This window comes from Sus scrofa, chromosome 5 (genome assembly GCF_054392235.1).
Source record: "Sus scrofa isolate SSC_HxYL_T2T_F1_AM1 chromosome 5, Sscrofa_HxYL_maternal_Yorkshire_Landrace_v2.0, whole genome shotgun sequence".
Taxonomy (NCBI): Eukaryota; Metazoa; Chordata; class Mammalia; order Artiodactyla; family Suidae; genus Sus; species Sus scrofa.
Window position 1 is genome coordinate 89,341,369 of NC_139387.1, and position 26,830 is coordinate 89,368,198.

Below are 26,830 nucleotides of genomic sequence, written 5' to 3' on the forward strand. Positions count from 1 at the left end.
TTATGAATATTATTCTTATATTTTTGCTCTCCTTCCTCCGGATTCTATATTTTGTATTTACTTATATCGTAGCACTTTTCACCCTGAATCATAAATAACCCTGGATTGTGAGCTCCTTCAAGGCAGGAGTCTGTGTTTTTCTTCTCTACTACTAGTGCTCAAAAGATAGGACATAAGAGGGGCCGTGACCCTGCACAACTGCTCCTTATGCATAAGAAATTTAACTAAGAAATGTAGCAGGGAACAGGTTAAGAACAGCCACAATCTTCAAGTTATTGGAGGAAGTGACATGCTTTCCTTTGGGTGGACCTGGTCTCAGTGCTTTGTCGAAAATAAGCCACAATGGAAAAAAATTTTTCTTTCTTAAACAATTTTTTAAAAAAGAAAGTCTTTCAAATTCTAGCTGTTCTTGGAGTTCCCGCCGTGGCTCAGTGGTTAACAAATCCGACTAGGAACTATGAGGTTGCAGGTTCTATCCCTGGCCTTGCTCAGTGGGTTAAGTATCTGGCGTTGCTGTGAGCTGTGGTGTAGGTCGCAGACGCGGCTAGGAACCCAAGTTGCAAAAGTCAAATTCTGGCTCCTCTTATGAGCTTGGCACGCTAGTTAACCTCCCCTATTTTTTCTTTCTTTTTTTTTTTTTTTTTTTTGTCTTTTTGCCATTTCTTGGGCTGCTCCCGCGGCATATGGAGGTTCCCAGGCTAGGGGTCCAATCGGAGCTATAGCTGCCAGCCTACGCCAGAGCCACAGCAACGCAGGATCCGAGCCGTGTCTGCAACCTACACCACAGCTCACGGCAACGCCAGATCGTTAACCCACTGAGCAAGGGCAGGGATCGAACCCGCAACCTCATCATTCCTAGTCGGTTTCGTTAACCACTGCGCCACGACGGGAACTCCAACCTCCCCTATTTTTATAAAATAGGAACCATAGGTAATACCTCCCTTTTAGGTTCGTACAAGTGTTAGACATGATAATGTCAGGAAATTACTTAACATGGCGCCTGCAAGGAGTGCTCCGTAAATGTCAACCATCATTAATTTTTAATGAATGTATATATTAATGTAGTTCTATCTTTAAGTACTGATTTTATCTTTTGAACAGTGTAAACAGAATTTAGTGGTGACACACTGCAAGTATTATTTAAAGTATTTAAGTAATTTTTTTAGCTATTTTTCGTCACATTATTATTTTGATTAATTTGTTGAAAATAGCACTTTGACCATTTCTGTCTGTGTTTGTGCTTAATCCACAGTTTCGTGACCTTTTCCGATAGACGGGTATTTTTATGCAAGTTTTGCCATACAGGATGAAGCAAGATCCCACAAGAAATGCTGCCTACACTGTGGATTGTGAAGATTATGTGCACGTGGTAGAATTCAATCCCTTTGAGAGTGGGGATTCAGGAAACCTGATTGCTTATGGTGGCAATAATTTTGTGGTCGTTGGCACATGTACATTTCAGGTTAGTGTATAAAACTGCAATGAATGACAGTGAAATGTTTCGCTGATAAAAGGACTTATACAGACTTCAGTAAACTGGCTAAACTTTGGAAGTATATTGAGTTCGAATGTAAAACAAAAATGGTATGAAGATATTCTCAGTAATATATGCCTGATATTTGTGCAAACAATAAAAAAGTAGTGAAAAAGAAGAATACAGTTGACCCTTGAACAACATGGGTTGAACTGCATAGTCCACCACTTATACATGGATTATTTTCAGGAGTAAAAACTAGGATACTACAGGATCTGCATTCGGTTAATCTGCTGATGTGGAGAAACTGCTGATAGGGAGAATCTACTGCAAGTTATACTAGGATTTTCAACTGCGTGGAGAGTTGGCATGCTAACCTCTGTGTTGTTCAGGGATAATGGAGATACACATACACACACAAACACACACGCTCCTCTTTGACTTCATGATTAGAAGTAGAATATTCTGGTAATCGAAGGATACGCTTCACTGAACATTGTTATCTACAGGGAAAATACTAATTAGAAACCCACCTTTTCCACATTCCACTTTGACATAGGAAACAAACTAATATGGAGAGTTTAAAAAATGATCCTCCAGGAGATTTTATAGCAGTTATGATATTCAGCTTTTCCATTAATCTGCTCCCATACTTTTTATACATTTAAAGCGTACATCTAGAATATAAAAAGAGTGGGATCATCCTAATTGAACAGGCAGTTTAACATAGTCACTAAGACAGTACACCCTGAAGCCAAAAAGTCTAGGTTCTTACTCCTGCCTGGCTTTAACTTTTAATATGACCTTGAGCAGGTACTTAACCTTTCTGTAAAAATGAGGAAAATAATACAGTTGATTCTTGAATGATTTCAAAGGTTAGGGGTGCCAGCTGGTGTGGTCAAAATCCAGGTAAAACTAGTTCTCCAGCTACTCATCCACAGAGTCAACCAACAGCAGGTCATATAGTCCTGTAGTATGTATGTATTAAAAAAAAAATCTGCCTGTTAAGTGGATCCATGCAGTTCAAACCCATGTTGTTCAAGTGTTAGCCATATTTAAGTAGAGTTTTGTGGGAACATAACGAATCAGCATATACAGTTTCTAGAAAGCGTCTGACACATTTTGCTGTTGTTGAATTGGTCAGTGGTGACACTCAGGCACAGCCCCATATTTAAGGGTATGAATACACACCATGTTTTCTCACAGAGAAGCTAGTTCTACAAGTAAGAGAGACTTTGAATAATGAGAGGTCAACATTCAGGAATCTCTGGTTAATCATTTGTTTATCAGAATATTATTCATGGAACAATATTTCTCAAGTTTAATCAATAAGGTAATTTGACAGTGACCAATTTCCAAAGATTTAAAATAACTTTATGACCAAGGTGAGATATATATATATATGTATATGTATATGTATATATATATATATATATATTTTTTTTTTTAGGGCCTCACATGTGGCATGTGGAGGTTCCCCGGTTAGGGGTCCAATCAGAGCAACAGCTGCTGGCCTGCACCACACCCACAGCAACGCCAGGTCCGAGCCATGTCTGTGACCTACACCACAGCTCATGACAACACCAGATCCTTAACCCACTAAGCGAGGTCAGGGATCGAACCCGCAACCTCATGGTTCCTAGTTGGATTCATTTCCACTGCCACAACGGAAACTCCAGATGTTATAAACATTATAAATCTTTATTCTTTTACTCAGGAGGTAGTTCAATATGTTACAGTGTTTTGACATCAAAAGTGCAATTTAGCATTTTACAATGTAGTGTGTTAGGTTATACGTAATTAGATTGCATGCTTATTTATCCTAAGGAGAAAGTGTGAATTGAAAGCTTCAGTTTGTTGGTGCCTGAGTAGAATGTAAGAGCTTTTATATTATCCCACATTGTTTCGTAGGGTTGTGATAGGAATTTCTAGCTTTTAGGCTAAATATGACCCTTGGCCTGATTTCAGCTATACTCTCAGGTTAGGATCATAAAAGTCACATGATTAAGAGAAATAGTACAACACACTTTTGAAAAAGACTGAAAGGAAACCATTTTTCTAATGCAGGCTACTAACCAACGAAAGAATAAAGCCGCTCTCTACAGGTGAAACTGATATTTTGCTTCCTTACTCTTAAAATTAATGGCTGTGGGAGTTCTTTCGTTGCCCAGCAGTTAAAAGACCCGACTAGGATCCATGAGGATGAGAGTTCTATCCCTGACCTCGCTCAGTGAGTTAAGGATCCTGTGGTGTAAGTCACAGGACTCGGCTCAGATCCCGCGTTGCTGTTGCTGTGGTGAAGGCCAGCTGCTGTAGCTCCCATTAGACCCTTAGCCTGGGAACTTCCATATGCCATAAGTATGGCCCTAAAAAGAAAAAAAAAAATTTAATGGCTGTAACAGAATTGTATTTAGAAGTACCAAAAAAAATACTTTATCTCTAGGTTATGTTCAGCCAAAAAACAAAGTAGGAGAAAAAATTAGGGAAAAAAAAAAAAAAAAGGCAGAGGTTATGGATGGCAGAGAGAAAATCGGAACAAAAGGGGAAAATGACAAAATGAGGGGAAAAAGCTAGCAAAAACATTTGTATTCATCTTTTATGGTTTGTGGTCATATTCATTTTCCCAGTTGATTCTCAGACCTATGAGACTGGCAGTCTGGGTCTTACCCCAAATTACCTGAGGAAAGAGTTGGATTTTTATTTACTTAGCAAGTAGTGAACACAAATTACATTCTGTGTCAGGTACTGGAGATTTGGTTAAATGACTGCCCTTGTCCTCATGGAGTTTGCATTCCACTTCAAAGACATTTAGGGATTTATCTGGCTAGTAACTGAAAAAACAAGCTGTGGACCCCATCTTAAAATCCCTGTTCTTTTCATTCTCTACTGCTCTTCAGATACGTTGAAACCATAATTGAAACAGTTCTGCAGGGGTTCAGATTGCTTCTTTTGAAGTTATTTTTTTTATCTAGTTAAGCACTATTAAACATTATTCCTATTCTCTCATGTTAGAACCTTCAAGTTCTATAGCACTCTGTTTCTTTTTTTTTGGTCTTTTTGCCTTTTCTAGGACTGCGCCCACGGCACATGGAGGTTCCCAGGCTAGGGGTCTAATTGGAGCTGTAGCCACCGGCCGACGCCAGAGCCACAGCAGCGCCAGATCCGAGCCGTGTCTGCAACCTACACCACAGCTCACAGCAACACCGGATCCTTAACCCACTGAGCAAGGACAGGGACCGAACCCGCAGCTCATGGTTCCTAGTGGGATTCGTTATCCACTGAGCCACGACGGCAACTCCAGCACTTTGTTTCTTATCTTAGAGTTCCCGTTGTGGCTCAGTGGGTTAAAAACTTGACATAGTGTCTGTGAGGATGTGGTTTCAGTCACTGGCCTTGCTTAGTAAGTTAAGGATCTGGCATTGCCACAAGCTGCATCATAGATCACAGATTCGGCTCAGATCTGATGTAGCTGTGGCTGTAGTATAGGCTTCAGCTGCACCTCCAATTTGACTGCTGCCCCAGGAACTTCCATATGCCGTGGGTGCCACCATGAAAAGAAAAAGGGAAAAGAAAAAAATTTATCTTGAGAGAAATCTAAGTAAAGATAAGTTGAATTGAAATATTTCTACATTCCTGTCAGAAAGGCAGTCTTCATTCTAAGACTGTTAGGAAAACACTGCTGATGTAATGAATTTGAATTTCATCAAAGCATTTTTCAGAATCAATCCCACAGTGTTCTTTTGAATACGTCGGAAATTTGAGCCAAATGATAGTACTTTTGATTAGTGCCATGTATTGTCAGATACTTTATAAGTGCAGATCAGGTGCTGGAAGTGATGATACATACTTTAAAGAAGCAAGCACCCCTGCCCTCCAGGAGATATTTGAATGTAAAGCAGTGCAATAAGATAACTACAATGAAAGTCTTATGTGTAAAGGGCATAGGGAGTGTGAAAGATTATGTTGAAAGGGTCATCAATAATGAATTGCAACCTCTACGTGACTTGGATAAGAACACTTAACTTAGGCAAGCATATTGCATTTATATGGAACATGAAGCTGAGAAAGATACCTAATGCTTTGGGTGACAGACTTCATTTAGTAAATTTTTATTGAGCATCTATCTGTTGTATGCCAGGCTCAGAATCTAGGTATTGTTTAACAGATTGGATTAATGGGCCAAAAATAGAACAAGCTAAAATTTAATAAAGGTGAATATCCCATATTAAAATGACAGACTGCTAGAGCTAGAAGGGACATTTGTGACTTAGGGTTTTTAGTCACCTGGTTGTTCACCGTGAATCATGGCAATGATTAAACTGCCACAGGAAATTAATTCAATGCTGTCCAATAGAAATATAATGTGAGCCACAAATACAAATTTAAATGTGGTAATAACCACAATATAAAAAGTAAAAAGGAGATGAAATTAATTTTCATAATGTATTTTTTACCCAGCATATCCAAAATATTTTTTGTATAACCAATATAAAAAATCATTAATGAGATACTTTATGTTATTCTATACTATCTTTGAAATCTGGTATGGAAAGTGTACAGCTTAAACTAGCCACATTTCAAGTGCTTAAAATCCCCATGTGGCTAGTGGCTACCATATTGGACTGCATAACTCTATACCCTCTGTAAATTTACAGTACTGTTTAATCTTGACTTCAGCTCTTAGCAGTGTATTATGACTCAAAGGAGATAATGTATTTGAAGATAAATTTCAGAGTGGTTATGTTAAAATGTTTAAACTGTCATGCAAAAGAGGGATTAGACAAAATGGCAAATTTTTTTGTGCTATTTCTCAATTCTGTTTGAGTAGAGTTATTACTTACAGTGCTTTAAGACTGATGCTGAAGCTGCTTCTTTGGAGCGTGTCCACTTACGGGAGATCAGCTATGACCATATAATTGCCTTCACCGAGTTAGACTTACTCTCTGTGGTTCCAGAGAGCAGAATTTGGAACAATAAGTAGAATTTATATGGAAACAGATTTTGGTTTAATGTTAAAGAGAACTCTTCTAGTAATTAAAACTACCCAGAAATTGAATAAGCTCCCCCAAGAAGTAGCTAGTTCCCTCTCACTTGAAAATGTTCAGAAAAGGGATGTGCAGCCTCTTTTTTCAAATGTTCTACTAGAGGTTTAAGCTTTTAGAATGAAAGAAGTGGACTAGGTAAGCTTTACAGTCTCGTCCAACTAAAATTCCATATTTGGCCTTAAATGGGTGTGGTGGGAGGGCCTGCCAATTTCAAACCTTTAGAATAGCCCTTTCATTAATCTGGCTTTGCCCCAACCTCAAATATGTTGGAACCTTGGATAATGATTTGTATTACAGCACGTTTTCCAAAGTATCTTAATTTCCTGCCTATACAATACTGGCTACACTCCAAACTAAACCTAAAATAGCATTCGTCTCTGCCTATACCACACACACCCTGGCCTTTTCGTTGGCTCAGTGGCAGATGTTGCTGCCAGGAAAAAAAGGTTTCACTGGTAATACATAAAGCTCAGGCTGTACAGTCCCCATGACCACCCAATGACTCCATATATATTTTGGGTAACAAATTGCAAGGTCTAATTGTCAATACTATTGTTACAGTAGCAAAATAACATGTGTTTTGATGGTAAGAAACTTCATTTTTAGAAGATTGATCTGTCAAGTGTGGAAAAATAGATGTAACCCAAACTATGAAGTCAGCTATGATTAGGCTCCTAACCTTATTTTTAAATTACTTAGTGATTGCTGCCTTGCCATTTCTGGCTGTTAGCTATACAGTTATTATACAAACAAATTATGAAGAAATAAAATTTGACAGTGTTTTTATTTCCTTGATAAATGCATTTTTGTTTCCTTTTTTCATTGTTAGGAAAACTTTTTTTGTTAACTCTAAGCCCACCTGAAATTTAAAGTCATTTTCAAGGGGGATCTGTAGAGAAAGATATGTGTACTATATTGGTGAAATGACTTTGCTAGGATTCCAAAAAGCTATCCTAGAAAAATCAACACATCCACTAGGATTCAGTTTAAGTGCACTTTTCTTTACTTTTTAGGGCTGCAGGTGCAGAATATGGAAGGTCTCAGGCTGGGGTCTAATCAGAGCTGTAGCTGCATACCTATGCCACAGCCACAGCAACACAGGATCTGAGCTGCATCTGTGACCTGCACCACAGCTCATGGAACACTGGATCCTTAACCCACTGAGTGAGGACAGGGATTGAACCCACATCGTCATGGATACTAGTCCAGTTTATAACATGCTGGGCCACAATAGGAACTTGTAATGTACACATTTTAAAATTTAGGAGTTCTCATGGTGGTGCAGGGGAAACGAATCTGACTAGGAACCATGAGGTTTCCCTGGCTTCCCTCGGTGGCTTAAGGATCCGGCTTTGCCATGAGCTGTGGTGTAGGTCGCAGATGCGGCTCGGATCTGGCATTGCTGTGGCTGTGGTGTAGGCCGGCGGCTATAGCTCCAATTAGACCCCTAGCCTGGGAACCTCCATATGCCGAGGGTGAAGCCCTAAAAAGGACAAAAGACAAAAATAAATAAATAAATAAATAAAATATTGCATTTAGATTCAGAATGAATGGAATTCTTTAAATGGTCCTTCAGGTAATTCCTGTCTATGTAGGCATATGTATTTAATTAAATATCCAGTTTCACCTGCTCTGGATTTTTTTCCCTTATCCTATTTTATAATCTTATACACTTTTATAAAGGATAACTATAGCCACTTAACACAGAAGAGTCCTTAGGCAAATTTGTTATGAAAAGTTTTGCTTAATTCTCTATACCCATTTAGGGTTTTGATTTAAATAACAATATTTTTTAAAAATTATAATACTTCAAGCTCATAAAATATATTTTAAAATATGTATTGTCCATATAAGGTATAAAGAATAATAATAATTGACCCCTATGTACCTACCCCCTAGCTTAAGAAAGGAAGAATTAGCAATTCCTTTGAAGCCCCCTGGATATTCTTTCCTTACTGCCTCTTCTCGCCTCCAAAAGGATACTAAGTCTGAAATTTTTTTTTCATAGTTACCATATGCGTAGGTGTTGCAAATCAGTGTATTATTTTTCATGTTTTAAATTTTGTATCAATGAAATTATCCTATATCATGTTCTTCTACTGTTGTTATTAACAGTATATTTATTAGATTCCTCAATGTCAAAGTTCACTTATCGTCATTGTAGTATGGTGTTTTATAATACAAATATACCAAAATTAATCTTTTCCTCAATTGGATAGTGTTTTACTATTGAAAATACTGCCAGTGCACATATTCCTGCGTCTTCCATTTGTGTTTTGTTATCCCCTCCTTGGACCTTTTTCCTTCCTGATAGATTCAGTTTTATGTGTGTGTGTGTGTGTTTATCAGATCTTTTTCAGATTCCTTTCCATCGTAGATTGTTACAAGATTTTGATTATAAATCCCTGTACTAAACAGTAGGTCCTCTTTTTTTACCTATTTTATATGTAGTACTGTGTATATGTTAACCCCGAACTCCTAGTTTATCACTCCCCTCCCCCTGCTATTCCTTTTGGTAACCATGAGTTTATTTTCTATGTCTGTGAGTCTATTTCTATTGTGTAAATAAGTTCATTTGTATCATTTTTTAGATTCTGCATGTGATGTCATATGATATTTGTCTTTCTTTGTCTGACTTATTTCACTTAATATGATAATCTCTAGGGCCATCCATGTTGCTCCAAGTGACATTATTTCTTTTCTCTTTTCCTTTTTTTTTTTTTTTTCCAATTTTTATGGCCACACCTGTGGCATATGGAAGTTCCTGGGCCAGAGATTGAATCCAAGCCACAGCTGCAATCTGTGCAATAGATGCAGCAATGCCAGATCCTTTAACCCAGTGCACCAAGCCAGGGATCAAACCCATGCCTCTGCAGAGACCCAAGCCACTGCAGTCGGATTCTTAACCTACACTGTCACAGCGGGAACTGCTATTTCTTTTTTTGGCTGAGTAGTATTCCATTAAATATATATACACATTATATATATTACATATACATATGCACATCTATGTTATGCTTCTATTTCTTGACTATTGTAAATAGGCTTCTATGAACATTGGGGTGCATGCATCTTTTGGAATTACAGTTTTCTCCAGTTTGGAGGTTTTACATGCTGTTTCTCTGTTAATGGTTACCAAAGACATTTTCATATGCATACTTAATTAGACAAAGTTGAAATTAGTATCTTCAACTTCTTCATGAATAAAGCAAGGATCTTTAACACTTAAGCTGTTATCACCGCTTACAGACTTTTATTATTGTAGGGTTTTGGAGGGTTTTTGTTTGTGTTTTTAAGTTTTATTGAAGTATAGTTGATTTACATTGTTGTGATAATTGCTGCTATACAACAAAGTGATTCAATTATGTGTATACACACATCCATTCTTTTTTATATTCTTCTCCCATTTAGATTATCACAGAATATTGGATACAGTTCCTAGTGCTACACAGCAGGTCCCTGTTGGCCGGTCATTCCATATACCACAGTGTGCATGTGCCAGTCCCAACTCCCAGACCATAGACAGATATAATTGTTGTATTTTAGTTCTCTATCATTTTTCTTTTAACCCACAAATTTGATACTGTTTTATATGACCTTTGATGTTTTACTCACTGTTCTTACATCTCCGGTCTGCCTTCTGGGATCATTTTTCTTCACCTGAAAGCACATCCTTTATTGCAAGAAAATATTTATTAGTAAACTTTTTTTTTTTTTTTTTTCTGGAAGTTCCAGTCATGGCTCAGCAGTTAACAAACCTGACTGGCATCCATGAGGATGCAGGTTTGATCCCTGGCCTTGCTCAGTGGGTTAAGGATCGGACGTTGCCATGAGCTGTGGTGAAGGTCGCAGATGTGGCTTGGACCCCACATTGCTGTGGCTCTCCTGTAGGCCAGCAGCTACAGCTCCAATTGGACCCCTAGCCTGGGAACCTCCAAATGCTATGGGTGTGACCCTAAAAAGACAAAAATAAATAATAAACTTTTTTCTGTAAAGAGCCAGATACAAATATTTTAGATCTTGCCAGTCATTTAAGGTATCTGTTGCAAATTATTCTTTGTTTTTTACAACTCCTTAAAAATATAAAAATGATTCTCAGCTTGTGGGCCATAGCAAACCAGACCGTAGACCAGATTTGGCCCTTTAACCATAGTTTGCCAGCCCCTGCTTTAGGAGATTCTTTAGTGAGACTTTAATGGTGCCAACCCTTGGTTTCAGTTTTTATGAAAATATCTTTAATACAGCTTCATTCTTAGGAAACAGTTTTATTCTAGCTACAATTCTACAGTTTTTTCCTATCATTTTGAAGAAAACAATTATTTACTGTTATTTACATATTATTTACTGTTTTCCTCAATTTGTTTTCTGCTAAGAAATTGATGATTGTTCTAATTATTATTCTTGTATAGGAAACTTTTCTTTCTGGCTACTATTGCCAAAACACCTCTCTCCCTTTCTCCCTCCCTCCTTCCTTCCCCCTCACCCTCTCCCCCTCACATACATACACATACATATGTATCATGAGAGTCTGTGTGTTCTTAAGTTTTACTATGTTGTGTCTAGCTGCAGATCTCTTTTTATTTAAGCTGCCTGGGATTTATTGTTCTTTCTAAATGTGCATATTGGTTCCTATAATCAAGTATGAAGAATTGTTTGACATTATCTCCTCAAGTATTGTATCTTTCCCCATCCATCCATTCACTTCTACAACCCGAATGAGATATATGGTCAGATGTCTTCTTTCTGTCTTCTCTTTGCTACATTCTGAAAAATTTTTTTCAAATCTGTTTTCCAGCTCCTCTAAGCATTGTTTTTTTTCCCCCTCATTGTGGCATTTTCATCTAAAAGTTTTTGTTTAGCTCTTTTTAAAATCTGGTCAGAATTCCCTTTTGGCTTAGTGGATTAAGTATCTGGCCTTGTCACTGCTGTAGCTTGGATTGCTGCTGTGGCATGTGTTCAATTCCTGGCCCAGGAACTTCCACGTGCCCTAGGCATGGCCAAAAAAAAAAAAAAAAAAATCGGCCAGCTCATTTTTGGTAGTCTTTTGTTGATAACTCATAATTTTTTATTGCCTCTCCTAGAGCCTTAAAAATATATCTTTTTTTCATCTGATATCTTTCCATGTTTGATCCTTCTGTTTGTGTCTGCAGTATTTTGTTTTCATATGTAGTAGTGCATGAGATAAGATCATATTTGATTGCACTGTATCTGTGAGAACTTTATGAAACCTGTGTAGAATTAGTTCATCCAAAGAGAATTTGCCTTTTACTGGGAAGTGCTTGGGGCCATTAACAACATAGAAACATTTTGAAATAAAATGTTGTTTTCTAGAACACATAGTTAATGTGAATTCAAGCCCCAAAATCATGTTAGGACCAGCCACTGGTTGAGATTTCTCACAAGTGATGTTTCCTCTCTCTTGACCTTTACCCATACTACATATTTTGCATGGCACCTTTGGTTGGGTTTTTTTTTCCCCCCCTTACTTCCCTTCAAAAGGTACTAGATCTTTGCAGAGAGGTCTCTGCTCTGCATCTCTCTTTGTGCAGGCACTAAGTTTTATCTTCTGTCCCCTACGAAACAAAACTATTAGTTATTAGATGTGGGCAGGTGTCCTTAAGATAGCTTTATGCCTCAGTGCTCAGTTGCTTTTCTCGATTTGGATTTTTGTAATTGGAAAGCTTTTCAGGTTATTGTCCGTATTGCCAGGCAGAGATGGCTGGACTTTTCAAATTCACTTTTCTCTTCATCTTCCCATGAGAATAAACTGACATCTTTTAGGTAGTACTGAGCCAAGTAAATAGGATGACTTTACTAAGCATCTTACCCAGAATCATATCCAAAAGACTGATCAGATCATTATTTGCATAGTCACTAGTCATAGAGTCTAATAGTATTATGGTTGAACAGTTTGTAGCATCCCACACGTTTAGTCCCATGTGTAGTTCTCTGTGAAAATCATTGATACTCATTATGCCTTTGAGGCCTCATAAGGGACAAATTACCTTGTACATAAAACTTTATGTTCAGTGTGTATTTGTTATATTGTCACTCGATAACCCATGTATGCTAATTCATTTACCTAGAATATTCTGATCCTTAGAGCATTCCCCTTTTATTGTGTTTGCTGTGAAATGTATTTACTATTAGAATAAAATCTCTCCTAAGATAAGGTATAACATGTTTATTTGTTTTTAGTTACCTTATAGAATTATTTTTTGAGGCTTAGACAGGTTTGGATGTTTTTATTCTTATTGTTCAGTAAACCAGTTGTACCTTAATATCTAATCTGCTTTTGAACTTCTCAAAAAAATATTTACAGCCCCCTGATAAATTCCTCATTATAATAAAATATAGAATTTGATATTGCTTGTTCTCATAACTTATTAAAACATTTACTGTGTATGCTTAGGAGGAAGAAGCAGACATTGAAGGAATTCACTATAAAACACTACGAACATTTCAGCATGGAGTCAGGGTCGACGGCATAGCCTGGAGTCCAGAGACTAGACTTGATTCATTGCCTCCAGTAATCAAGTAAGTTTAATATTATTAAATGCAGCATTTATTAATGTCCTTTGTGTTAACTGATCTGAAGCCTTTGATCTTAGGGACTTTTTTCTTCCATTTCTCCAACTCCAGGTATTTTTGACTTTAACATTTGCTATTATTTCATAATTTAGGCGTTTGTCTGAATTTGAGATTTAAATATATAACCATAACAGTGATACCTTGAACATGTGTTTAAGCCTAATTACATAGCTCTTTTTTCTGAGATTCATATGGATCATTTGAAATCTTTATAGATTCTTCACTGAATTTACCACTTATTGAAAGTACAACTCTTTTAAAATAACTGAATTTGGTAGTCCCCTTGTGGCATAGCTGGTTAAGGATCCTCTGCTTTCACTGCAACAGCTTGGGTCACTGCTGTGGTGCAGGTTCGATCTCTGACCTGGGAACTTCCACATGCAGTGGATGAGGCCAAAATCCAAACCAAAAAAAAAAAAAAAAAACAAACCGTAACAGGAGTTCTCATTATAGCTCAGCAGTAATGAACCTGGCTAGTATCCATGAGAATGCAGGTTTGATCCTTAGCCCCACTCAGTGGATTAAGGATCCAGCATTGCCATGAGCTTTGGTGTAGTCACAGATGTGGCCATTAATTGATTAATTAATTAATTTGGTTGAGTTATTAATCAATCTTAATGCCTCATACATAGGCCAAGGTCACATTTTCGTATTTAACAATGCATAAAACTCTATTTTTGATCCTTGGGCTTCAGTGTTTGTTGAAAAAATTTGAAAAGAATGACTGTTTTTTGTTTTTTTGTTTGTTTGTTTGTTTTTTGAAAAATCTTAACACGCTTTCTGAGGCCTTCTTCACAAAGGCAGTAGCATGTCAGTTTATTTAAGGTTTGTTACCAAACACTAAAGAGACCAAAAAAAAAACCCATAATTGATAGAGTGCTTACATTTATGAACTGAGATTTATGAAAGGACATGAGAAGTAAACTAATTTCATTTATGAAAAAAGGAAACCGAGACCTGGTCCGCTTGAGTGCCGTCCTAGGACGTGGTGAGACTAGGCTGAGCTGGCTAATGAAATGGAAATCTACTTGGTAAAATATTTCAGGTTTGGGGGCATAATTTGATACCCAGGATCTTTTAAGCTATTTAATGAAATGGTCATGTATGTATATATGGTTTAGGATAGTATATTCGTTTCCTAGGGCTGCTGTAACAAGTTGGTAGAAATATGGTGGCTTAAAACAACAGAAATTTATTGTCTCCCAGTCCTGGAGGTCACAAATCAGAAAGCAAGATGTCAGCAAGGTTAGTCTCTCATGAGGCTCCAAGGAAGAATCCATTCCAGGCCTCTCTCCTGGTTTTTGCTGGCAGCTGGGAATCCTTTACATCCTTTGCCTTGTTGATATATCACCTCAGTCTCTGCCTCTGTCTTCACATATCTTTTCCTGTGTTTCTCCTTTTCTGGGTCTTATAAAGACACTCATCACTGGATTTAGGCCTATTCTAAATCCAGTCTGGTCATCTTATGATCCTTAACTTAATTATATATGCAAAATCCTAATTCCAGAGAGGCTATAACAGGTACTAGGGGTTAGGACTGGACATATCTTTGGGAACCACTATTCAGCCTTCTATAGATGATATGACATTCTTATGCACTGTGTATATACACAGAAATACAAAATAAACTATGCACTAATGTAGAGTGTAGCCTTTTATATAAACTCTTAGAATTCACTAGATAACCAAGAAAGGAAAAGCAAAAGGCTTTTTATAGTGAGAACTATAGAACATTGCTGGAAAAAATGAAAGAAGACACAAATTAATGGAAAGACAGCCCATGTACATGGATTGGAAGACTTAATTTTATTAAAATGTCTAAATTACCCAAAGCAATCCACAGATTCGGTACAGTCTCTATCAAAATCATGGGGGGGGGGCAATTTTGAGAAAGAAAAACAAAACTAAAGCCCTCATCTTTACTGACTTAAAAACATAAAGCTTCAGGAGTTCCCATTGTGGCTCAGTGGTTAACGAATCCACCTAGGACCCATGAGGTTGCAGGTTCGATCCGTGGCCTCGCTCAGTGGGTCAAGGATCTGGCATTGCCGTGAGCTGTGGTGTAGGTCGCAGATGCTGCTCGGATCTGACATTGCTGTGGCTCTGGCATAGGCCAGCAGCTACAGCTCTAATTACACCCCTAGCCTGGGAACCTCCATGTGCCGCAGGTGGGGCCCTAGAAAAAGACCAAAAAAAAAAAAAAAAAAAAAATACAGCTTCAGTAATCAAAAAAGTATGATACTGGCCTGAAGACAAACATACAGACTAGTGGAACAGAGTAAAGAACCCAGAAACAAATCCTCACATGTATGGTCAAATGACCTTTGACAGAGGTGTAAAGGCTAGACAATGGGAAAGGATAAATGGTGTTGGGAAATTTTGAATATGGATGCCCACATTCAAAAGAATGAAGTCAGACCTTTATACCATCTACAAAAACTAACTCAAAATGATTTAAAGGCCTAAACATAAGACCTGAAACTATAGAACTCCTAGGTAAAAGCATGGGAGAAGGTGAATCTGGGATAAAAACCAAGAAAAATGACCTCAAACCCCTCTCTCTTCAATGAATATTCTGCCCATTCATTTTCACACCCGACATAGCCAGCTTATCCAAGAAGCTTAGGGCAGCTACTCATCTCAGTCTGCTCACTCTTCCCTTGAGCATGTAAATTCTCACTTTGCTTGTTTGACCTCCATGTGATATCTTTGAATTCTTTCTGCAATGAGACAAGAACCTACTCTCTGAAACCCTCTTTCCACCCTTCTTTGCTCCTCTTTGCTTCATTTCACTCTTTCCTGTACACTAACTTCTTGTGGCTTCCTGTCCACATGGCAGAATCCTAGTTCTAGGAGTGAGAACCCAACTGGCTGGCTTGGATCCCCTGGCCAAGTCCAGCTAACATTGCTTAACAGGGACTAGGTTTACCCTCCTGCTGAAAAAGATTAAACACACAAAACGTAGAAGTAATGGTTTTTTAACATGGATATCAGGTAGTACAGGAAGTCACCCTTGGTTGGTTCAAGATCTGAGTCACAGGAGGATCTCCTTGAGCCTTCAGCCAAGTACTGATCAGCCTGGAAAGAAACTGCTAGAAGCCAGGAAAAGAGCCACCTAAAGCATTAGAAGTAACACTTCTTGGAGCCTTCTCAAGACCTGGAATGTTTTTTTTTTTAAACCAGTCAGAATAGTAAGCCTTATAATTCACTACTATCCAGTAGAGCATTCAGAAAAGAGTCATCAGTTTAGTCCTCCAGTCTGCTCTGATCCTGCCTAACAAAGATTAAAATCTAACCTGAAAGAATCCAACTGTTTCCAAGTAACTTAACTGCATCCCAGAACAAAGCTCAAAAATATTTACAGAAATACAAAAAATATCCACCATCCAAAGGGTAAAATTCATGATTCTGGCATCCAGCTAACCCTCAGCTGAGGAAAAGAAGCAGAGAATGACGAGGAATGAACAATGCTTTATCTCAGAAAGTCTATGAATCACCACCTCTCCCATCTTGAAAAATACGGGAGTTCCCATTGTGGCTCAGTGGTTAACAAATCCGACTAGGAACCGGTTTGCCAGTTTGATCCCTGGCCTTGCCGGATTAAGGATCCGGCATTGTCGTGAGCTGTGGTGTAGGTTGAAGACACAGCTCGGATCCCGTGTTGCTGTGGCTCTGGCATAGGCTGGCAGCTATAGCTCCGATTAGACCCCTAGCCTGGGAACTTCCATATGCTGTGGGAGCAGCCCTAGAAAAGGCAAAAAGACGAAAAACAAAAAAAAAAAAAAAAAAAACTTTGTCCCCTCTTAGTGAAAATGTAAAATGATGCTGATGCTGTAGAGACAGTGTGGCAGTTCCTCAAAAAATTAAAAATAAAATTACATGTGACCCAGTAACTCCACTTCTGGGTATATACTCAAAAGAAATGAAGGCAGAGTCTCAGAGCTATTTGCACATTATTCTCAATAGCCAAGAAGTAGAAGTAACCGTAAATACCCGTCAACAGATGAATGGATACAGAAAATGTGGCGCATATATGCAATGTAATCAGCCCTCAAAAAGAAGTAATTCCTGTCATCTGCTACAACGTGGATGACCTTGCTAATGTAATGCTAAGCAAAATAAGCCAGTCACAAACAGACAGTTCCTGCATGATTCCACTTATAAAAGTATCAAAAGTAGTCAAACTTTTGGAAACAGAAAATAAAGTAGTGGTTACTAGGGCCTGGGGGAAGGAGGAACTATTGTTCACGGGATCCTGAGTTTCAGTTTTACAAAATGAAATGTTCTAGAGATCTATTATGTAACAATGTGCATAAACACTAATGCAGTGTACACTTAAAAAGGGTTATGATGGCAAACTTTATGTGTTTTTGGCCTCGGTCTTTTTTACAAGTTAACATAATAATCACAAAAAAATTTCAAAAATACAAAAAAGAAAGAAAAATATGTCCTGAATAAAAAAAAAATAAACTGTACTAGACCAAAATTTGTTTCTTGTTTTTAAACTGTATAGGAAAGCTACTAAAATTAAAAACTACAAAGCTGCTTCTAAGTCACGCTGTTATTTCTAGAAAATGTGGGGATTTCCTAAGACCTTTTCCTCTCCGGTGGCTCGCATTGACACACAGACACCTCGGTTATGTGTCTTTCCCTCTGAACTCAAGGAAAGGCAAAGATTGGAAAATTTGAGCTCTGGTTATGAAAACTTTATACAAGTATAGTCCCAGTTGGGGAGAGAAGATCTATAGTTGACCCCTGAACAACTGCAGGAGGGGTTAATATAATTTTTAAACAGCCCTCCCTATCCAAGTTTCCTCCACATCTAATTTCTGTATGTTTTCCAAAAAATTCAAGTGCCTCCTACTTTCAGTAACAGCTGCATAACATTTTTTACAACAGACCTATAACATCCCTCTTCTGCCTTAAAAAAAGCGTGATTATAAATTATGAAAACGGCTTTGGTGATGGGGGGACTTTCACCTACACAGGCTAAGAATGTTTTTGTTTTTGTTTTCATCTAGATTCTGTACTTCTGCTGCCGATATGAAGATTAGATTATTTACTTCAGATCTTCAAGATAAAAATGAATACAAGGTATGTTGTCAAGTATAATTTTTAAATTTCTTTTGATTTTTAAATTGGATTTATTCTAATTTAAAATGTCTTTGTGGTTGTCTTTTAAAAAGGTGGTTTGGGACCTCATTTACTCTACTTTTGGGGGCTATAGTAAGCAACTAAGTTGATGATAATAACTGCAGATTACAAATCTAATGTTACGTATTAAATTAAAAATTAGGTAGGCACAGCAAATGAGCAAGAATTAGATTCAGTATAATAAACATGAACACACATAGAGTACGAGTTGAATTTCAAGGGGACAAATTCAGTACAGCATAGTGCAAGGCAGGATTAGAAAATGATTAAAAGCACAGACACGGGGACCAGACCATCTGGGTTTGAAGCCCAACTCTACCACTGTAGTAATAGTACGACTTTGGTCGGGTTCCCAAATCTTTTTGTTTTCATTTCCTTATTTGCAAAATGAGAATGATCATAGCATCTGCCTCATAGGATTATGAGCATTAACTGAGCTGATTCATATAAAACACTTAGAACAGTGCTTTGTACATTGTAAGCCCTGTATATATGCTTTCTATTAGTGTAATAAATAGCCCTGTAAAACATGTCAGAGGAAGACAAATACTGTATGATCTCACTTATGTGTGGAATTTTTAAAAGCTGAACTCATAGAAATGGAGAGTAGAATGGTGACCATCAGGGCCTGGGGGTGGGTGGGAAAAGAGGAGATGATGATCAAAGGGTACGAACTTCCAGCTATGAGTAAGTTCTGTGGCTCTAACAGACATCATGATGAGTGTAGTTAACAATGCTGTATTGTATACTTAACAGTTGCTGAGAGGGTAGATCTTAAGTGTTCTCACCACAAAATAAAAATAATAATTATTCTAAGTGATAGAAGTATTAAATAACCCTATCATGGTAGTCCTTTCACAATATATATTATGTATATCAAATTATCATGTTGTACACCCTAAACTTACATGGTGTTGTGTATCTCAATAAAGTGGAGAAAATTAAATAAATAGCTCTCATTTGGGTTGAAATTGAATCATGTTTTTTATAAGAACAGCATTGCCTTCTTGACTTTCTAATAAATCAAAAATATGAATAATGTTATAAAACAGAGATAAACTATAAACCTTTCCAATCATTTAGAAAATAGGGAAAGTTACTCTCTAAGCTATATATAGTTTTACCATAATACAGTGTACTATATATATTAATTTAAAACTGTGTCAGAGGAATTCCAGTAGTGGCACAGCAGAAACGAATCCAACTAGGAACCATGAGGTTGCAGGTTCAATCCCTGGCCTCGCTCAGTGGGTTAAGGATCCGGCACTGCCATGAGCTATGGTGTAGGTCGCACAGGTGTGGCTGTGACGTAGGCTGGCAGCTACAGCTCTGATTGGACCCCTAGTCTGGGAGCCTCCATATGCTGTGGGTGAGGCCCTAAAAAGAAAAAAAAAAAAGTATCAGAAAAAAGGGTTTTAAAAAAACAAAATTGAAATAAAAAAATAAAACTGTATCAGTGAATAGCTAAGTGTAAAATACAGCATAAAATTTTGACCCATCAAGAGTCAATAGTTAAGAGTTCCTGCTGTGCCTCTAGTATCCATGAGGATTCGGGTTTGACCCCTAGCCTCGTTCAGTGGGTCAGGGATCCAGCATTGCTGTGAACTGTGGTGTAGGTAGCAGACCAGCTCGGATCCTCCGTTGCTGTGGCTGTGGTGTAGGCCGGCAGTGGTAGCTCTCATTTGACCCCTAGCCTGGGAACTTCCATATGCCATGGGTGTGGCCCTAAAAAAAAGGCCAAAAAAAAAGTTGATAGTTATTAACTATTGTTATTTCTAGTTATAACAGACATTAAAAATTTAATGTTAACTTAGTTTGGCTTATGGGCTAAGATCAAATTTGAGTATTTGGAAGGAAAGTAGGAATCAAGAACAGTATCCATTAAATATTTAAATATCTGATATCTGATAGGAATGTTTGATTATAAAGATTTAGATAATTGGACCTTGCCTGCTTACATAGTCCTCAACCTTACGACTTCCCATTTGTTCCTTTAGTGGCCAAAAGAGGATTTCTGCGTTGTCGTGATAATTGGCTTATAATGCTAGCTGTCTTCAGTGCTAGCAGTCACATTGAACAATTGAGTAAAAATAGTAGAAGGTGAATCCATGCTATGTGATTATTGGGTAGCAGTCAGTATGTAGAGCAACAGGTATGAGGTAAAAAGCCAAAGGGGACTCTATCTCAGTGCCCCTAGAAAGTTCTTCTGGCTTAAACTTTTATTTAGGCTTTATGTAATAAGTGAGAAATGAGGTAATATAAGGACAGGTACAGTTTAAAAAAAAAGTGTGTGTTTCTGTAAGAAATGCAAATGCTAGAAAAGAAAGATCAAACTAATAGCAGTGTGTTGAATGATCAGCTTATTTCCAAGATAAACCTTCCAGAAAAGTGAGTGCAGAAATCATACTTTAAAAATAGCAGATTGCTTAAGAAATATTTATAGAAAAGAAGAGCATGCAGTGAGAGCAATAAAGTAAAAATATTAGGTAGGACTATAGTAGATTATTTTTCTGTGTTCTTATTAACTTTTCCCCTTATGTCAGATTTTAGAGGGCCATTCAGATTTCATTAATGGTTTGGTATTTGATCCCAAAGAAGGCCAAGAGATTGCAAGTGTGAGTGATGATCATACCTGCAGGTAGGTTGCTTATGTTACAACCAAATTTTTTAATTTTCATCTTATTTTAGCGAGAATTACACTTTAAAAAAATAGAAAAAATGTAAACACATTTCCACAAAAATGTTGTAAAAGAAGCATACTTTATTTAAAAAGTAGGTACGAAACAAACATGAATTTCAAAACCAGTGAATTTAGTTTTCATCTCGGTCTGATTCATGGGTGCCTCCCTGCCTCTTATTTTAGATTTGCACACTTAATGAAACCTAAATATATATTAGGTCAAACATTGGACATGATCAATAGGATGAAGAAGTCAGGAGTTCCTGTCGTGGCTCATGGAATTCCCTTCGTGGCTCAGTGGAAAAGAATCTGACTAGCATCCATGAGGATGCAGGTTCGATCCCTGGCCTCGCTCAGTGGGCTGAGGGTCAGCATTGTTGTGAACTGTAGTGTAGGCCAAGGGCTACAGCTCTGATTCAGCCCCTAGCCTGGGAACCTCCATATGCCTTGGGTGTGGCCCTAAAAAAACAAAGAAAAGGCAGTTGCTGTAATATGAAGTTATTTCATAGATCCTGTCTGATAAGTTAATGTTTAATAATGAACTGAGAATCTCATTTGCTAAAGCAAGACTCATAGGAAAGCTAGTGCTTTGACAAGTTTGAAAGTCTCTATATAAAGTTTTCCTATAGATACAGTACCTTTCAATATCACATTCTTCCACCTCACCCGCTACTTTGGAATGGATGAGGTAGGTATAACATTTTAATAGTGCCTAAAGCTGGAGAATATTGTAAGGAACGCACAAGATGAAGAGAAAGAGTAGGAGGTGGAAATAAGCTGAGGAGTCAGGAGTGAATCAGTCATTAGAGAAGTGCCAGTTGCTTCATTTGCTTTAACAGTGCTGTGAACAAAAAGAACCACCAACAAACGAAAAATGCTGCTCTGCTGTTTTGCATAGTTTTAATGTTTGATAAAGCTATGACAAAATCATTCATATTTATAAATACTTGTATACATATAAAACTGTTATGTGTCCTTTCACATTGGAAGTAAAGCCACTAGTTTCTTTTAAAATTTAATCATCCTAATAGCCCATCTTATTATAGAATCCTAAGCTGTTATTTTCTATGTATTGCCTGTTAAAATTTTCATGTTAAGGACATGAAAGGTTTACATGACTTTAAGATTCTGGGGCCCCAAGTATTAAAAAAACAAGTTTGTACAGAGACCAAAGAGTAAATAGGACAATTTTTAATGTAAAATATAAATTAAATCATTAGAAAGAAATAATGACATTTTGGTTCTCTAACATAGGGAGTTTGCTAATCATAAGCACTTGGGATAATGAAACAAGGGGGAAAATGAGTGTCTTTGCAAGACAAGGAATAGCCTCTGAATAGTGAACAACAGCCAGAGAGACCTGGAATTAAATTCAGAGGTCTGTAATTCTTTTTCTTGCAGGAGACTTTGGAATTTTTGTAGAAAAGTAAAATTGTCCTAAAATTTTAGACTGCCAGAAACATATCAACTTTTTCCATGTGGTTGTTTTGTTTTGTTTTGTTTTGTTTGCCACACAGGCAGTGGGGAAGTTCCTGGGCCAGGGGTCAAACCTGTGCCACACAGCAGCAGTCAGAGCCACAGCAGTGAGAATGCAGGAGCCTCAACCCACTAGGCCATCAGAGAACTCCCTATCAACTTTTTATTTTGTTAAGTGATAAGAATTTTTAAAAAGTCTACTGCCTTCTATTATTACCATCATTTTATAAAATAAAGAACATTACCACTCTAAAAAGGAGAAAGGACTTAACTTCAAAGTAAGTCCTTTAATTTAAATAAATTACTTGGAGTTCCCGTCGTGGCGCAGTGGTTAACGAATCCGACTAGGAACCATGAGGTTGCGGGTTCGGTCCCTGCCCTTGCTCAGTGGGTTAAGGATCCGGCGTTGCTGTGAGCTGTGGTGTAGGTTGCAGACGCGGCTCGGATCCAGCGTTGCTGTGGCTCTGGCGTAGGCCAGTGGCTACAGCTCCGATTAGACCCCTAGCCTGGGAACCTCCATATGCTGTGGGAGCGGCCCCAAAGAAATAGCAAAAAGACAAAAAAATAAAAAAAATAAATAAATAAATAAATTACTATTCTGCTCCTAATTGTCTTATTTTGTTAGGCTGTGGCTGATGGTGTTATTGTTCCATAAATATTTACTCTGCCTTTCCCCTCCTGTGGAAGGAGATTTTCCCATTCTGTTGGACTGGCCATATGACTTAAGCCAGTGTAATGTTAGCAGGTGTGACTAAGCAGACACTTTAAATATTTTACCTGGTTTGTCTTTAAATATTTTACCTGGTTTGTCTTGTCTTCTGCAATAAGTTGAGCATGTCCTAGATAGCTACTGGCCCCAGAATGAGCAACACATGAAGCAGATATGGACCCATCTGGCATTATGAAATAGAGCTTCCCACAGAGCCGTGGGCAAGAAATTTATGCTTTTTTTGAAAGCCTCCTAGATTTTTGAGGTTGGTAACATCATCATCGCAGCAATAGCTGGGGAGCTAAATTTAGAATTTATCACTTTGGCTTCCCAATCAGAAGTAAAGGACAATTCTGATCAGCTTCTGAAGTCAAAACTCTTGGGCTAAAAACTAAATCATATGAAGAAACAAGATATAAGGAAATCAAGAAGTTTAAGGAAGAATAGTAAATAACACTCCAACTGTAACAAAGGAAAGAAGGAATTCTGAAGGAACAAACTACAGTAGAAAATTGTTTCAGTACAACTATCTTCATTAACTTAAAGTATAGAATTGCCAAGTTATACATAAAGACAGTAGCCCAATGGCAGCTGTGCAGTTTGGGTAGAGGAAGTAGCCATTAACATCCCAGGAATCATTCTTATCACTATACTGAAGTAATGCCTTCCATAGTCTGGGTCTGCATGTTGGTGGTAAAGATACATTGCTGAAATCCTTGTCTAGTCATACTCAAAACCTGTGTCATCTTGGTATTATATGCAGGTGATACCATGCTTTAAAAAGGCATGCTAAAGAGAATAACTCAACTGAAGGTCAGTAAAGAAATAGAGGGTTATAATAGCATTTCAAACCAACTAAACCTAACAGACATACACAAAACACTCCAGACACTGCCACCATCAGCAGAATACATGTTCTTTTCAAGTGCACCTAGGACAGTCTCTGGAATAAACTATATGTTAGGCTTCAAAATAAATCTAAATAATTTTTTTAAAGATTAGAATCACACCAAGTATCTTCTTTGACCACAGTGGAAAGAACTAGAAGTCATTAACAGAAGGAAAATGGAAAAATCTATAGATACGGAAATTAAACAACACAGTCACTAAACAGTCATTGGTCAAAAAGCAAATCACAAGGAAAATTAGAAAATACTTTGAGATGAGTGAAAATGAAAACACAGCGTACAAAATTTATGGGATGCAGTAAAAGCAATACACAGAGGGAAAGTTGCAGTTATATACACCTACATTAAAAAGAAGAAAGAACTCTGGTGGCCTGGCAGGTTAAGGATCTGGCACTGTCACTGCTGTGGCTAGAGTCTCCTGGGAACTTTGACTGGCTATATGGACACAGCCAAAAAGAAGACGACAGAACTTAAATCAGTAACCTAAATTAACTTGTAAAACTAAAAAAAGCAAAAACAAAAACAAAAACTCAAAGCTAGTAGAAGTAAGGAAATAATATAGATTACAGCAGAGATAAACAAAATGGGGTATATAAAACAATAGAATCCATGACACCAAAAGATGGTTCTTATAAAAGACATAACAAAATTAACAAACTTTTAGCTGGACAAAGAAAGAACACTCCAGTTGGTAAAATCAGAAAAAGTGGAGACATTATTACTAAACTTATAGAAATAAAAAGGATTGTAAGAGATTACTCTGAATAGTTACAAACCAACAGTTTAGATAACCTAGGTGACATGGACAAATTCCTAGAAACACAAAACTGCCAAAACTCAAGAAGGAAAAAAAAAAAGAAAATCTGAATAGACCTGTAACAAATGTAAAAATCGAATTAGTAATCAAAAATTTTCCAACAAAGGTGGAGTTCCCACTATGGTGCAGTGGGTTAAGAATTTGACTGCAGCGGCTCAGGTCACTGTGGAGGTGCAGGCTCAATCCTCAGCAAAGCCCAGTGGGTTAAAGGATGTGGTGTTGCCATAGCTGCAGTGTAGGTCACAGCTGCAGGTCAGATTCAGTCCCTAGCCTGGGAACTCTCATATGCCACAGGTGCAGCCGTAAAAGAAAATAATTAAATTTTAAAAAATAAAAATTCTAAAAATTAAAAAAAAAAAATAAAAACTCCCAACAAAGAAAGCTCAGGACAAGATGCTTTGCTGGCAAATTCTAGCAAACATTTAATGAAGAATCAACATCAATCTCAAATGCTTCCAGAAAACAGAATAGGAGGGAACCCTTTCTAAGTCATTCTATGAGGCCATCACTATCCTGATACCAAAACCAGACAGAGACATCACAAAAAGGGAGTTCTTGCTGTGGCGCAGTGGGTTAATGATGCGGCTTGTCTCTGTGGAGGCTCTTGTTTGATCCCCAGCCCAGCACAGGGTTAAGAATCTGGTGTTGGAGTTCCCATTGTGGCTCAGCGGAAATGCATCTGACTAGTATCCATAAGGATGCAGGTTCAATCGCTGGCCTTGCGTGGTAGTTTAAGGGTCCTGTGTTGCCGTGAGCTGAGGGTATAGGTCATAGACTGGCTTGGATCTGGTGTTGCTGTGTCTGTGGCGTGGGCCAGTGGCTACAGCTCCAGTTCAACCTCCAGCCTGGGAACCTCCACATTCCTTGGGTGCAGCCCTAAAAAGATTAAAAAAGAAGAAGAAGAATCTGGTGTGCCACATCTGCATCTCAGATTCAATTCCTGGCACAGGAGCTTCCATGTGCCTCAGGTGTGCCCCCCAACCCCTGCAAAAAGAAAACCTCATACCAATAATCCTAATGCATATAAATGTAAAATCCACAACCTTTACCTAAAACTAGGAAACTCTTAGAAGAAAATAAGGGAAAATCTTTATGACCTTGGATTTGACAATGATTGCTTAAATATCACACCAAAAGCACGTTTGTTAAATAAATAAGAGTTCCCACTGTAGCTCAGCAGTAATGAACCCAACTGGTATATAGTATACATGAGGACACAGGATCAGTCCCTGGCCCTGTTCCGTGGGTTAAGGATTTGGCACTGCTATGGCTATGTAATAGGCCAGCATCTGCAGCTCCTTTTTGACCCCAGTTTGTTTGTTTTTAGGGCCACACCCACAGCCAGGGAACTTTCATTTGCCATGGGTATGGCCCTAAAAACAAACAAACAAGAAAATTAAATAAATAAATTGGACTTTATCAAAATTTACAAATTTTGGACCACAAGGGACACTGTCAAGAGAGCAAAAAGACAAGTCACAGAATAGGAGAAGATATTTGCAAATTACACATCTGATAAGGGTCTCATCCAAGATATATAAAGAACTCTTATAAATCAACAATAAAAAGACAAACAACCCAGTTAAAAAATGGGCAAAGGACACAAATATTCTTCTAGAAGATATGCGAATAGCCAACAAGCACATGAAAATGTGCTGAACGTCAATAGGGAAATATAAATCAAAAGCAAAATGAAATACCACTTCACACTCACTAAGATAACTGTAAAAGACATGTCAGAAAAAACAAGTGTTGACAAGAATTTGGGGAATCTGAAACCCTCATACTTAGCTAGTGGGAATGTAAAATGGTGCAGCCATCACGGAAAAGAGTTTGGCAGTTCCTCAAAAAGTTAATTAAACATGTGACCTAGCATTTCCAATCCTAGGTATACATCCAAAAGAATTAAAAACGGGTGTTCACTCGAAAACTTGTAAAAGAATGTTCCTAGCAGCACTATTCACAATGGTCAAAAG

At 37.7% G+C, this 26,830-nt stretch overlaps 1 protein-coding gene across 3 annotated transcripts in view; it reads left to right on the top strand.

The window, feature by feature from the left end:
- Positions 1-26,830, top strand: part of NUP37 (nucleoporin 37) — a 52,099-nt gene that overhangs the window by 703 nt on the left and 24,566 nt on the right. For 2 of the 3 annotated variants that reach the window (XM_021092660.2, XM_021092659.2), the window contains exons 2-5: positions 1,253-1,462; positions 12,932-13,056; positions 18,132-18,204; positions 20,808-20,902. In XM_021092660.2, the coding sequence (XP_020948319.1) occupies positions 1,286-1,462; positions 12,932-13,056; positions 18,132-18,204; positions 20,808-20,902 (470 nt within the window). In that variant the 5' untranslated portion in view covers positions 1,253-1,285. The remainder of the gene's footprint in view (positions 1-1,252; positions 1,463-12,931; positions 13,057-18,131; positions 18,205-20,807; positions 20,903-26,830) is intronic. The other variant, XM_084957369.1, reaches the window with a different exon arrangement.